Below are 14,232 nucleotides of genomic sequence, written 5' to 3'. Positions count from 1 at the left end.
CGGACATGGTTCTCCTTCCATCTTTATTACACGAGGACTCAGTTGGCGGTTTGGTACAGCACATACATAGCAAGACACCAGCAAGCGCGTCTCGAGCGAAAAGGAGTCACCTTCGGATAGGTTGTCTCTATCTGAAACCTGGATGCCAACGAACACCTTATACTGCCATGTCAAGCCAAAGAAAGTATTTGTCGTTTCCATTGGGACCGAACAGGAAATCGTCGAGAACCTGGCTTTGCAACCCGAGAACGAATATGGCGGGATCGGCGGTCAAGGAAAGGTGTGAAGTGCCTGTTGCTAACATCCAGTGGCGAATATCAGTACGACTATTGGCGAACGGCTTTGTCCTACACATAGTGGCCCCTGGTAAGACCATGTTTCGCCTTGACAGTTTACGATCCATGATCGTCAGCCGTGGAAACGCCCAAGCATATCCGTACATGCATGAATGTACGCAACGCCAAGAGCCTCATGTCTGATGTCTCAGTTGATCAAAGTACCATACACATCCCACGATGGTCCGCGTTGAGCATTTAATTTAGTTGTCCCTGCTTGCCTGACAGCGGCATATTCTTTCCAGCTCGTTGCCAGGATGTACCAGTTGACAGAATGCTCCAAGGAAGACTCCCGCTACGCGAAACCGTTCGCAGAGAGTCTCGTACTCAGTTAGTGTAGCAGGTCTGAGATTCTGAGACACTCTCGACCTAAACGCCCGGTAAACACGACTTCGCAATGTGCCATAGAGGTCAAGCACCGAGACCCGAGCCTGGCATAATAGCCCTATAAGACGGGCACTGGCCAGACGCCGGGCACGTTCCGAGACTTTCTGCCCTCCTGTCTCACAGTCTCGGGTAGTCTCGAACGAACTGAAGATACAGCGATGGCGATGGTGTGTGCTTGTACATTGCCGGTCACAAACCCCGATCTGTGCTCATGTTTGTCCGTTCCACCCGTCGATACGAGGCACGACTGTGTGAAGCCTTGCGATACATAGTCGCGTCGTCCATACAAGCACGGGATCTGAATTACCGGTTGCCCGCTTCGGTCCGCTCCTCGATTGTCTAACGAGTCACGATGCAAACCCTGTTACCTTTTCCCACAGAACTATAAACTCAACTCGGGTGGCCGTGATCCAGGGCGAAGTGAGCAGCCGGATTTCATCCATACTGTCCTGTCAAACCATCAACGGTTCACGCCCACACCCAAACCACCGCATCTCTCATCTACATCAACAGTGCACCTCCTACTCGCCTCCGACAACAGACGCAATGATCCCTCGGACCATCTGCCTTCTGGCCCTCCTCCTTCCCCTGGCCTCGGCCGAGGTTCTCGGCTCATACACCATCCCCACCTTCGCGCGGAACTGCACGGCGGACGCTTGCACCTACAGGTTGGCGCTCGAGGTCGCGTACAACAACAGCACCGAAGTCGACGCCACCGAGAACGACCAGACAAACTGCACCTTCACGGTCCGCGCCGTCTCGCCCCTGCTCGCGGCCAACATCACCAACTTCAAGAACGTGACCTGCGACGAGGACGAACGGTACCGGTTCAACGGCGGCTTCAACGTCACGGGCGGGTTCCTGACCCTCGTGCCGACCGACACCGTCGCGGGCACGTATGCCTTCTTTGGGTACTCGGACAGCGAGATGGAAGCGGGCGAGGTTGGGCCGAGGACGGTGGATGCGTACAGGGTTGGGACGTTCGGCGACGACGAGTGGGATGATGGCCAGCTGGGCTTTGCTGCTTCTGATGGGAGGGAGGTGAAGGAGGTGGCAGTGATGAAAAGGGGTGCTGGTGTTGTCGGAGCGGCAGAAGAGGACCCGGAATCGTGGTGGGAGGTTCGCAGACTGACGCGCAGTAAGTAGTACCAACTACTAGTACTAAGTAGTACACTACACGGTGTCGTCCTGAATCCTTGCCCATGACTACCTTACCTATATGTCATTGTTGGAACTGACCCTGAGCCCTGGAAACAGCTCCGGTTATCCAGTCCAACACGACAAAGACCGAGATGGTCGAATTCTCCATTGCGGACGTCGACGCTGGCACACAAACGAACTGCACGGTCAATCTCCTCAACCAGGGCCTGACAGCCAGTTGGTATGGGAAGCCCTGCGGGCTGGATTTCCGTTGGAGCATCTCGTGGGGATACAACAGCGATGCCGATAGCGCTGTCATGACGGTGTGCTAGTGAGTTCTTTTTTTTTTTTTCTTCCCCTTTCTTTGCGGGCGAAGCTGACCAGTCGTCTGTCTAGCGTCTCTAACGGGACGGCCGCCTGGTTTGGATATGAGAAGATCAGCAACACGACAAGTTTCGGGGACTCGGTGAAAGAGCCTGTTTGGAAGACCGGCTGTCGCTGAGGAGGCAGTTGGCCGTCGCCTAGTTTCGTACCTGGTTGGAGGACTCTTGTTGGGCTGTCGCGATTCGGAGATACTGTTAAAGTACCATCCACAGAAGCCACTGGAAATCGTGTTGTGCTTGACCGTTGTTATGCGATATACTCCTCGATTACGCATAGACGCAGCAATCACAACAGTCTACCTTGCTGGTACCCTCGCAACACCAGGTACAAAGGATCCGTATTGTGTTCTAAATAACTGATGGGTGTGAGACACATTGAGATTGGACTGGCGATGGCCGCCGTGGCCGAGGATCAAGACGGGCCAGGAAGAATGATGTTGACGGTGTTTGGAGGACTCGGAGTTCTAGAACGTCAACTCAAGCCCCAGTTTTTATTTATCCTGCCAGTGCCGCACACTAACGTTCATCCTTACTACATCGTCTGATCTTGTTCTCATGCGGGGAAGCCGCGCCTCACGTACACTGTTGGCACCTCTCAAAGTGGCATACTAGTACATAAAATACTTCATGTCTGTATTTCTAATAAGGGTGTTCGCTTCTTTGTCGTGCCGATTCTCAGCAGAATAGCCGTGGGGAAGACTGCAGCTGCCGGCAACTCTTCTCACGACTCCGACACGAGGCAAACAACCCAAGTCTTCTGCTTCACACTGACATCACATTGCAGTGGAATAGGCCAGCAGCATGCGGATCGGGTGCCTCCAGTTTGCACCCCAGGTGGGCGATGTCTCCGGCAACATCACCCGCGCTGAAGCCGTTCTCTCGAGGGCCGACCCGCAGGATTTGGAGAAACTGGACCTTCTGGTCCTTCCCGAGATGGCTCTGAGCGGTACGTACCTTACTTTAGAGCGTCAGGAGGGTACGGTGTGTTTACCAGGTAGTTCTATGACTAACCGGTTCAAGGGTACAACTTCAAGTCCCTGGAGCACATCACCCCTTACCTCGAACCCTCCGGGTCTGGCGTCAGCTCACAGTGGGCGAAAAGCGCCGCACGCAAGTACGGCTGTACTGTTGCCGTCGGGTACCCGGAAAAAGTCGCGGCAGATGCTGCGGAGGCAGAGCGCTACAACTCCCTCATTGTTGTCAACAGCGACGGCGAGAAGTTGGCCAACTATCGCAAGTCCTTTCTTTACTATACAGACGCCACCTGGGCCCGCGAGGGCCAAGGGTTCTACCGAGGAGAGCTGGGGGGAACCTTTGGGCAAGTGGCCATGGGGATCTGTAGGTGCCTGGGCTTCCTGGATTTCACCGGCGTGCTTCCTCTGACATTCCTTCCCAGGCATGGATATCAAGTAAGCACCCGGCAGTCCCAAAATCGCACCGGTGTCGGGACTAACAGTGGAGACGAAGCCCGTACAAGTTTGAGGCTCCGTGGGATGCCTACGAGTTTGGCTTCCACATCCTCCGCGCAAGGGCGAACCTGGTCATTCTATCCACCGCGTGGCTCACCAATGATGAACAAACCGTCTTCACGTCCCGCCCCGATGCGCCTGACCTTAGCACCCTCACCTACTGGGTTCGCAGGTTGGAGCCGATTGTCCAGGCTGGACGCCCAGAGGAAACCATCATTGTCTTCGCCAACCGGTGCGGCACCGAGGACGAGGCTACATATACCGGCACCAGTACAGTTCTGGGAATCAAAGATGGTGAGGTATCTCTCTACGGGATCCTCGGACGCGGAGTCGAGGAGTTACTGGTAGTCGACACCGACAAGCCGCCATTTGCTAAACTCGTTGACCCTTCACACGCGGTGGATGGTGAGCCTAGTGCCCCGCCAGCCGAGCCTGCAGACCGCTCGGAAGGACACGAGCCTTCAAAATCCTCAACTTCATGGACAGGTTCCGGACCGGCGGACTCGCCGACTCTCCCCTAAGCAACCGCCAACCTCCGGCCTCTTCCACAACGAGGACGAACACAACATAGCAGTCCAAGTCCGACAAGCACTAGCAAAGAGCAGACAACACGCCCGCAATCATCCCACAGCACGAAGAGCACCGCAAACCCCCAAGCGCCACGGCCCAAGAGGTCAATTCTGACAGCCACCGCAACAGTCGACGTTTGCTAGCCAATATCACCGACTAAGCCCGGAAACAGCTACCGGCATCCCCCTGCCATCGGCCTCCCTGCCAGCAGAAAACTGGTCTGCTCATCGATATGCGGGCAGCCTTTGGGACCTACTGCCCTCGGCAATACCCATCGTCTTGGACGTACACACGCACGATGACGCTTCGTTGATGCCGTGCAGCAGGACTGTGGTCCCAAGTCGACCGGCATCCACAGTTGCGTCGTCTTCGCCCCTGGTTTCTGGTTCTTCAAGCTGCGGCAGGACGAGGACCACAATTGCTGCCACTGCTAGTAGTATCTGGGAGAGGGTGGTGACTTTTTACTGGGATGGTATTGTGTTTTCTTAGGTCGGGGATGTGCCGGGCTGAAAAGAAGAAAAAGTACCACAAAGCAGACAGAAATAATAAAGGAGGAATGGGAATGAGAATTGCACAGGTCCATTAACTACCTACCTAGGTACCTGTAGCTATTCAGGTTCCGTCTGCGGGAAAGAGTGTACTTATTAGTGCAGGTGGTACATGTCATTGACACGCATTTGGGATGTCAAGCCACAATAAGACCACAGTCTGCGTAGGTAAGGTAGGTAGTTCTGCCGCGTTGTTGTGGCATGTGACCGTTGATGAGACCGGGCATCGGGACTTCGCCGACCCGGTCAGGTTGCAAGATTAAGTGAGCCTAGAAATCAGAAGAACAAAAAACAAAAAGACTCTTAGCTGCGACTCGTTTCGATCGAGTGACCTCCGGGTTATGAGCCCGGCGCTATTCCGCTTAGCTACGCAGCTTGCTTCCTCTCGTCTGATGAGTTCGTTAAGGAAGGGCAAAGCAAAGGTGGATCATAATGTTGAAAATCTCTTAATCCGGCGGGGCCCGTGCGGGCTTGGTGCGCGGTGAAAGACTTGGCCAAGGCCGCCAAACCGACCGCTAGGTGGGGCCGCCATCGGATTTAGATCGGGGACCTACAACCTTATTCCGTAGCCACGTACGGACTACGGATTACACACATACCGAACAGTTTCGTTTCAAAGCATGAGGAAGTCGTTCAGTTGCTTTGATGCAGTTCATGAGGAGAAGTATGATAGGCACTTAGATCTATGTATCTAGCAGGGACGGAATGGGAGAGGTAGTCATATGTGCTCAGATTCAACTGAATCTGGCGCCGTTAATCCGGATCTTGCACCCCTCCCCTACCCAGTACCCCCCTGTATGTACCGTGACGCTTCAAGTTAAGGTCATAACTGTAACCGTGAGTGCAACCCTTCCCTGACCCATACATACTCTTATTCATCAGTCATACATCTATGCATTGCTTCATTAACCATAGTGTACCCCATGTACTGATCATCGCAGTCATCACGAATATACATACTACAACCCACCAGAATGCAACTCCCAGCCCTGATCTAGGTTCATGGGGTCTGTCCCTTCTCAGCCTTCCTGGTTCGCAGCATGAAGATCAGGCGACCACCGCCCTACCCACGCCGTCCCCATTCCACGCCCCATCGCTGTCTCGTTTCCCCACCCCCAACTCCAAAGCCGAGATGGCAATGACTTCCGTGAACTCGAGGCCGGCGGGTCAAGTGGCGGTGGGGAGTACGCAGTTACAACTGCAGCCGCCGCCAAAGACGGGGTTCCGCTCTTGGGAAGGCCCTCCTCCTTCAGTTTGGATCCGGAACCGGAGCCAGAGCTGGAAGCCGGCGCACTTGCCGGAGCGCGAGTCGGTAATGGGATGTTTGCCGGGCAGGTGCTGATCGGGGTCGGCCGAGAAAAGTTCCGTTTCTGTCTCCCTTGTTCTTGTTGCGCCCGTCCTTGGCTCTGGTGTTTACTTGCTTGGCGCTGCTCCGGACGGGTAGATGGAACCGAAGCTTGACTCCGGCCGAGTCTGTGTGGCGGCCGAAGCGATGGTATCATGGGGGGCTTGGACGGAGGGGGGAACAGCGAGAACCTAGGCTGTGGACGGCTTTGAGGAGGTCGGGGAGCGGACTTCGGTGCTGTCGCAGGGGGTGCCGGCAACGGTATCGCGGGAGGCGGGACATTAACCCATGGCTCGCCCGCCGGGTTGAGGTACACTCCTTCCCTCCTTCGGGAGGACGTTCGTTTTGGAAATGGACGTCGGTTTGGGGTGGGTGATGTTGATGGCGGCGGTGTAGGGAGTGGAGCCGGAACTGGTCGAACAAGGGGTGTTGCGGGCAGCTCTGCGGGAGACGAGACAAGTAAATGGCGGCTGGCCTCATGGTTGTAGTAATAGCGGAGCGCAAATAGTGTATCGACGCTTCGACGGTCCACGGGTGTCTGGGTCCTGGCCTGATGTTGAGCCTGCTGGGGGAGGCATACAGGTTCATCGGCGTCTGGACTGAATCCTAGATCGAGCAACGCCTGCGTAGAGAGGGAGGATGATCCCGATGGTGACGAGGGACGGGTTGGCGGAGTATCCGGTCTGATAGCCTGCGCGGTGCGATACCCTCCCGTATCGGGATACATTGTAGCTACTTTCCTACACTTTCTCGCCCGGCGACGGAAGGCGAAGAGAAGGCAGAATGCACCGAAGACGAACAGAGCTCCACCTATAGTGATAGCTAGGATTGCGACTGCGGGGAGTGACCGGCCGGACGGGGTAGGAGTCGGGGTTTGCCTGGAATCAGACGTGGAGCCGGACGAGACGTTGCTAGGTTCAACAGATGGCGCCTTCGTCTGCGGTCCACAACACGGGCTGACGGCTATCGTCAAGATAGTGCTGGTGATCTCAACGGGAGGGAAAGCCGTGAGAGCCGCGGTTGGTTCCCGCCGTTCAGGATTCGATGTCAACCGAGATCTCAACCGGAGCACGCCATGCATCGTAGGCTTCCCAGGGCGTTGGGACCGAAGAAAGAGGACCGACTCTGGTCAACCGGCCCCGCGCGGATGCGGGAAGGAGTATAAGTGAGAACATGGCGAGCCGAGCCGCATGACGGCGGAGCCAGTCGAACCCCCAGTAGCATGAGCACACTCTTCAGGAACATTCTGCCTTCCTCATGCCAACTTGCTGTTCCGCACGCGGCGTTCTGGGAGGCGATGCCTGATCCGGCCGACACTATGAGGCCAGGGGCAGGAATAGGACGGGGAGGGTGGTCCCGCTGACCAAGTTGCGGCACAGGGAGATCGGTAACGAACGTGTGGGACGCAATCCGATGCGAGCACCATGGATGTCACCCTTCATGCCAAATCCGGCATGTGTTGGTGCTAACTTTAAGCGCTGCCGCCGTACTTCCATACCGCGCTTAGACAACGTGGTGAGTAAGGTAGCGACCAAACTCGCTTTTGCTATGTCTGACGCGTAGTTGGAAGAACACAGAGAAATAGTAGGCTCAGTGTAGATAGGTATAGGTAGCAGATGGTACTGAGTAATGCGAAGTACCAGCACTTCTAACACTCTAAGTGACTCAGGGGTAAATAGGGGCACGGCTATCAGACGTTCGCAACTGTGCCGCCTGAGGATCTTTTCTCGCCGATAGTCCGACATCATAAACGTACCCGACCAAGGCGTGGATGAGAAACCTACAGCACTGGCATGTAGGTACGAAAGGGTTATTATGGTCGGTTGCACGGTGCAATGGATGCGTGGATGCGACGGGAGATTTCTTTCCGCCCATACTGTATTCAACAAAGAGCTCAGCCATCCGGAAAGCCAACAAGCAGAGGCGTAAAATCCTGACCGAAAACGGAAGACAATGGTGCCAGAAAAGGTAAAAGAAAGCCTCGTTGACATTCCCATTCCAGACTGCCCGGAGCGATTTGCGAGGGTGTCGGCGCTTATTCACGCCGAGCGCTCGTGGCAGCCACGTCGCCGGAGGAATACTGGTAGATGCCTTTATTATCCATGCATGGAAGCTCCGGAAGTATGTAATGGGACGGGCGCGAGGAGGGGCAGACCACAGGCTCGCCTGAGAGGGCTGGCCAGCGTTGCAGACTCCTTACTAAGTACCTTACCTAATTAAGGGGATTCTGCGGTGAGAGCAGATGCCCTAATTAGCCCCGTGTAACTGTTGGTGGCTGTCGCGCTGAAGGTTTGCAGTTGTCGGTTGAGGGGGCACAAGCAGAGACGCCTCACTTGGAGGCCAAAACTACATGGTAGGATTTTGGGGGGGGTTGAGGGGGCTGTGGCCGCAGATGTCTTGGACCAGCCAGCCGTTAGGTTCTGGAGATCTGGTGTATTTCAGGGACGGGACAGAAACGGAGGCTAAGGGAGAAGGCTCTCTGTTCGTTCTGCGTTCCTTGATGTTCTGACCTGCTTTCTACCTACCTAGTTCCCATTCCGCTCTTGGGGTGGTGCAATGGAATTTCGAGGTGCCGAGCTTCAGCAGCGCAACCGTGACAACAACATTGCTGGTCCCGGTTCTGGCTGATGTGAAGATCTGCGCAGGCGTTGGGAAACGGCGTCGCCCCGTAGTGCCCGACAGTACCTTATCCGCATCTGCGACCGGTTCCAGGTTTTCTCCAGCAGTGGCCCTTTTCAGCTAAGCGTGTATCAGAAGCAAGAAGCACGAGACATTGTGCTTCTCAGACCTGGCAGACCGTGGGGACTCGCAGTGATGGAACTGTACAACTTGACCAAAACTGACCGAGAATGCAGTATCGCACCGTCCTGAGCCAGCCCCTGGTCCCTCCGTTTCACCCCCGCATGGCACTTGGACCAATCAAAGCACCAGCCCGCCGTTTGTTTCAAGCATCCAGCCTTCTCAGTGGCTGATCTCCAGCTTGCCAAGACACGCATCAGACCTGTCACCTGCGGCCGGCACTGGCCGCTCGATTGCAGAATGCACGACCGGGATAGCGACACAGATAATACGCTAGGGCCACAAAGTATCCGCAAAGTATCCGAGTCAGCTGAGCATGACCATTCGAGAGAGCCCAGGGAACACAGCATCGGACCAAGAACGATGCCTTTCTAGGCGACGGGACGAGAACTCCAAGAACTGATCAGGAATATGCTTACCTCTTGGGAGCTCATGATTCATCCTTCCCTCGCCTTACGCAGTTGGTCCAGGAGGCATTAGACGACGCACTCCAGCCGTCCCCGCTAGACAGATTCTGCATGCAGAACATGCAGCCCGAGGCTCACCTAAATCCTTTCCGTCCCGGCAGTGCCGTATGTAGGTATGGGCCCCTGCAGCTGGGCTTCCGGGCCTATCCGGCAGCAAACATCGAAGAGAAACTCCCTGCCGGTAACTTATTTAGCGTGACACTGGCCCGGGCCTGTCACACGCTCACACTGGCGGTCGGCGCTTAGCGGTCTTGGTATGGCACTGCTGGTCGCGCTGCCAATCAATCAGCCGGCCTGGCCGTTTTTCATGGGTCCGTTGCCGGTCAGTCTTCATACGCTACTACTACTTACTACCTAAACTTAGATCTACAAGGTAACGGTTTGTGTGTTGTACATACACACGGACGGACAGTAGGTATGTCCGGGAAACACTTGTGCCCGCCCCCCGCTTCGCACGGGGATAGTTTACCCCTGGTTTCGCAGTTGATTCCCACCGGAGTTCAAGCCCCTGGATTCCCTCATCCCGTCGTATTGTACATCATGGGCATGGCCATTATTGCCGGTGCTGTAAACCGGGTAACCTGATTTATTCCATACCGTGTATAAGGCTGAGCCAAGCAGTTGGACACCATGAGGATTGCCTGCTTACAATTCGCCCCGCGCGTCGGCGACATTGAGAATAACCTCGACCGCGCCGATGCTGTCCTCCATAAAGCAAACGCAGACGAGCTTGACGGTCTGGACTTGCTCGTCCTCCCGGAGCTCGCCTTCACCGGTACGGTCTTTTTTCTCAGGGCCCCAACATTGGCAACGGCATCCAGCCCATCCAAGATTCCAATGTCCTCGCGTGGAAGCCCTAACATGTGAGCCACAGGCTACAACTTCAAGTCATTGAAGCACATCTCCCCTTTCTTCGAAGAGGCAGACTCCGGCATCACGTCTTTGTGGGCGCGAACCACTGCCCTCAAGTACGACTGCACCGTCGTGGTGGGCTACCCTGAGCAGGTAGACGTCTCAGCGAAATGGCCGGCCTCTCCTGAGTTTTACAACTCGGCCATCGTTGTCAACGGCGACGGAGATAGCATTGGCAACTACAGGAAGTCTTTCCTGTATTACACCGATGAGACTTGGGCTCTAGAAGGCGCCGACGGCTTCTTCAGTGGCGAGATACCCAGGCTTGGTAGTGTCGCTTTGGGCATCTGCACAGATCTGAAGTATGCTTTGCTCGTCTCTTGCTTGTCAATTCCGACGGAGTGCCGCTGACACCCCCAGCAGCCCCTACAAGCTCGAAGCCCCCTGGGACGCCTTCGAGTTCGGCTATCATGTCCTCGAAGCACAGGCAAACGTGGTGATATTGACCATGGCGTGGCAGACCCATCAAGACGCCAGTCTCTTCACTCTCAACCCTGCGGAACCTGATCTTGAGACACTAGTCTACTGGGTCCAGCGCCTCGAGCCGCTCATCCGCGCAGAACAGGAGGAGGAAATCATCGTCGTTTTCTGCAACCGGATCGGTGCCGAAGACGAAGCCACGTATACTGGTACAAGCGCTGTGATCGGCATCAAGAAGGGCGAGGTCTTTGTTTACGGCGTTCTTGGGCGTGGGGTGAATGAACTTTTGGTTGTCGACACGAATCAGCCGCCCCGGAGCAAGTTGACCGATGCCGACGCAGGGGAGACGGACGACTATTTCGAGGCCAAGCCCGCCCTGGACACCAAAGTCAAAGTGGATGGCAGGTTAAAGCTGGAAATTCCGGGCGACATCTCCCCGGAAGAGGACCAAGTACGCCAGTGCCATCTTTCTGAGTCCGGAATCGCGATCGGGTTTGGTAGCCCCCGGAAAGTATCGTCTCCGCGGCTGCCATGGCTGGCACAGCCTGTCAAACCGGGCGGAACACCAACAGACAGCCGGTCACCAACACGTCTTCAGATCCCCACCCGGCCGCAGCATGACGAATACATCGCGATCGACAGCGCCGTCACCGACGACATCGTCATCGACACAGAGTTCCCGGATACTCCAGGGTTTACGCGGCGTCCGCAACAAACAAGCATGGCAATTCCGACCTCCCCCTCGAGGTCCCAAAACAAACCAAGCCCGTATCCCTGGCACCACCCCGATGGCTCACACTCGGCCGTTTTCGGTGGAGGGGCAACGATGACCCCTATCACGCCGTTTGACGAGGACGGATGGAGCGCTACCCCCATAGATGCGAAGGCACCCGGCTGGTTTTGGAGACACGAGCCAACCTTGTCCGCTTTGAAGGAATCGATTGTGGAGGAGGAAGAGGAGGAAGATGAGAAGGAAGAGACCAGGGAATCGCCAGAGACTCAGCCCCGACGCGCCACGGCGGGAGGGGTGCAAAGTGCGTTATCTCTCGAAATGCAAGAGGCTCCTGGTCATCGTGATGATGGCATTGGACAACCCGAACAGCAGGCGGACGAGCCGGAAGATGTCCCCTACTCCGGGCCGCTCAGCAATGACTGGGCCGATCTAGCACACGTCCTGGACGAACTGAGAACACGCCCTGGCTCGGCACTCGACTTCAGGTCATCGCGGGACGATCGGCCGAGCTCACCCAAGTTTCAGAATCTGGCCCGGAACACCGGCTGCTCGGACCTAGCCTTCGACGAATCGGACCCGGAGGCCCCAGCTGCGTATGAATCGGACCTCTACCGGCCAGCGTCCAGAAACGACTGGGGAAGGGGCGGTCATGTCTCGCCGTCTGGCATCCTCCCCGCGTCACCGAGCACGACCGGCAACAAACTCCTCCAAAGGAGTAATTCTTTCGATGGAGTCATTCGGGGGAATAGACACAGTGGGCGGTCGCATCAACGACAACCATCCGCCCTACGGCACGCCGTGTCCTTCTCGGACCATGCAGAGGGCGAGCCGAATCCCCGTTTGTCGCGCAGACAAACAGCCGTTTGAAGATGAGTACAGCCCTTGGGGTGTAAAACGTGGCGGGCAACCTGGCCCGTGGAGGAAAGGTCTTGGCTTGAGTGGTGGCGCAGCAGTGGCAAACTGAGGCATCACGAAATATATCCATCCTCAATATACGACGACAACGCGTTTTCTTTCAACCGTCGAGAGGGGAGAGAGGGAGCGGGAGGGAGCGGGAGCGAGCGAGAGAGCAAGAGAGAGAGGGAGGGAGAGAGGGAGAGGGAGGGAGAGAGAAAACAGCCCTCGTGGCTTTCCATTGAAGGCGACAACAACAGACTTGAGGCCTTTGCTCGACCCCAACGGCCACATCGGCTACATATTTGTCAACGTTCGAAGGACAATCGAGCCCACCTGGAGAAAGAGAGGACGAAAGTTGACGTCTGAGGCAAAGGCACTGGACAGGAGCTGGCAGCTTCTGATGCGTACCTTAGTGTTGTGGATGCGCGGTTGCCGTGGCTACATTGTTGCCTGATGATTTACGAGTTTATGATAACCGGCATGTCTGAAACGAGTTATTTGGCATAGGACGACCAAGGTGGAAATGGGAATAGAGGAGTTAGTACTAGGTAAGATAGTGAGTTCAGGGGCAAGGAGAGGTGGCAATTATGTCTTGCCCCTTAGTGTGTACTGCAACCCGTTTCATTTCTCATCAAACATTGTATTCTTCTCGTGGAAGGAGATTCATGCGCTTGCCATAAGTTTAGGATTACCCCTGAGGGGGGCGGGGCGTGGCAAAAGGGGTACTAGTAGTCGGCAGTCCTGGAATGTTGGTTGGCTTCATTTTGTTGGTTAGGCTGTTTCTTGGTGATACTCATGATTTCCCAGTTCGTATCAGGTGTGCTCATCACCCACTGCTCGCCTTTTTGTCTTGGTTTGGTTCATTGCTTGTGATCGCCGCCATCAGCCACACGCAGCCATGCGTCAGATAGCAACGTCAACAACCTCCTCACAGTATCCGTAAGCGCTGAGACTATATTGCTTTCTACCAAAAGAGGACCTCATCAGCATAGTGTCAGCGTTTTATCGTAAACTTTATCCCTAAGACGCAAAGCAGCTGGATGCATAATGACCCTGGACGGGACGATCTTGACCGTGTAGGTGCTAGTCGCCTCGGCGTTGCAACAGCAGAGGTCCCAGCAGTCTGGGTTACCGCCGTGACATGAGTGCCTCGGTCTCTCAGGCATGAGCGCGATGCCAGTGCCCGAGTTACCTACTTACCGTACCTTAGGTATGCTGTCTTATTGGATGGGGAGTTGCAGGGGGAGGCATAATGTGATGGTCGAGCAATATGCAGCATTATGTGACCGGCCCTTTATCATGGACACTTGCCTGTTTGGTGAAGGGAAGACCCAAGGCAAGTAAAGAGTCTGGGTAAATGGTCTCTGGTACAAAGCAGTAAGCTCTAGGCTGGGCACATCAACCATTCCTGGCGCTTGGGAGTGCTTGATTCTTGCATATCCAGGTCATCTTGGGAGTTTTGCTCAGTTCTGACAGTAGCAGGTGAGTAGGTACTAGTACTATGAATACAGTCTCCGCAGCGGCCGAGGACACAAGCTTTTCGGAATCTCGATTCTGCCGTTGTGGACTTCCAATGTCCGAGTCTCTTTCCCTTGCGGGGGGCTGAAGAAGGGGCGAACGGATGGAACTCGGGGGCAGAAGTCCCCAACAGAACATGGAAGACGAGCAGAATACCTACATGTATGTAATGCAGTGAAACCCGATGTTGGTTCTCAAGCCCCTGGCCAGAAGCCATGGCCGCCACATTGGGGGCCAGTGTCGGAACTTCAGAAGAGTCCTGGTTTGCGAAGGTGAGGATGAGGTGCTCCGCAAGCCGTTGGACTGTCC

The 14,232-nt window shown here is 55.6% G+C and overlaps 5 protein-coding genes and 1 non-coding gene across 6 annotated transcripts; 3 read left to right on the top strand and 3 right to left on the bottom strand.

The window, feature by feature from the left end:
- Positions 1 to 907: 907 nt before the first annotated feature.
- Positions 908 to 2,731, top strand: B0T15DRAFT_122038 (uncharacterized protein). Its single transcript, XM_062861637.1, has 3 exons — positions 908 to 1,860; positions 1,980 to 2,193; positions 2,259 to 2,731. Exons 1-3 carry the CDS (start codon positions 1,269 to 1,271, stop codon positions 2,362 to 2,364), a joined length of 912 nt encoding a protein of 303 aa, XP_062724674.1. The 5' UTR covers positions 908 to 1,268; the 3' UTR covers positions 2,365 to 2,731.
- Positions 2,732 to 2,955: 224 nt separating this feature from the next.
- On the top strand, positions 2,956 to 4,346 carry B0T15DRAFT_122000 (carbon-nitrogen hydrolase). Its single transcript, XM_062861636.1, has 4 exons — positions 2,956 to 3,191; positions 3,266 to 3,583; positions 3,642 to 3,654; positions 3,713 to 4,346. The coding sequence occupies exons 1-4, from the start codon at positions 3,047 to 3,049 to the stop codon at positions 4,233 to 4,235; spliced, it is 999 nt and encodes a 332-aa protein (XP_062724673.1). The 5' UTR covers positions 2,956 to 3,046; the 3' UTR covers positions 4,236 to 4,346.
- A 790-nt stretch (positions 4,347 to 5,136) lies between these two features.
- Positions 5,137 to 5,208, bottom strand: B0T15DRAFT_t54. Its single transcript has one exon. It is a non-coding gene; the product is annotated as a tRNA-Met (tRNA).
- A 175-nt stretch (positions 5,209 to 5,383) lies between these two features.
- B0T15DRAFT_121981 (uncharacterized protein) lies at positions 5,384 to 7,375 on the bottom strand. Its single transcript, XM_062861635.1, has one exon. The coding sequence runs from the start codon at positions 7,256 to 7,258 to the stop codon at positions 5,852 to 5,854; it is 1,407 nt and encodes a 468-aa protein (XP_062724672.1). The 5' UTR covers positions 7,259 to 7,375; the 3' UTR covers positions 5,384 to 5,851.
- On the bottom strand, positions 7,376 to 8,553 carry B0T15DRAFT_121980 (uncharacterized protein). The gene has a single exon (XM_062861634.1). It carries the CDS (start codon positions 8,172 to 8,174, stop codon positions 7,494 to 7,496), a length of 681 nt encoding a protein of 226 aa, XP_062724671.1. The 5' UTR covers positions 8,175 to 8,553; the 3' UTR covers positions 7,376 to 7,493.
- Positions 8,554 to 9,881: 1,328 nt separating this feature from the next.
- B0T15DRAFT_121946 (carbon-nitrogen hydrolase) lies at positions 9,882 to 12,652 on the top strand. Its single transcript, XM_062861633.1, has 3 exons — positions 9,882 to 10,218; positions 10,318 to 10,657; positions 10,719 to 12,652. Exons 1-3 carry the CDS (start codon positions 10,074 to 10,076, stop codon positions 12,373 to 12,375), a joined length of 2,142 nt encoding a protein of 713 aa, XP_062724670.1. The 5' UTR covers positions 9,882 to 10,073; the 3' UTR covers positions 12,376 to 12,652.
- Positions 12,653 to 14,232: the final 1,580 nt, after the last annotated feature.

Source organism: Chaetomium strumarium, assembly GCF_033439665.1.
Source record: "Chaetomium strumarium strain CBS 333.67 chromosome Unknown B0T15scaffold_2, whole genome shotgun sequence".
NCBI classification, from domain to species: domain Eukaryota; kingdom Fungi; phylum Ascomycota; class Sordariomycetes; order Sordariales; family Chaetomiaceae; genus Chaetomium; species Chaetomium strumarium.
Note: the sequence above shows the minus strand (reverse complement) of the source record. Positions and strands in the feature narration are given on the sequence as shown.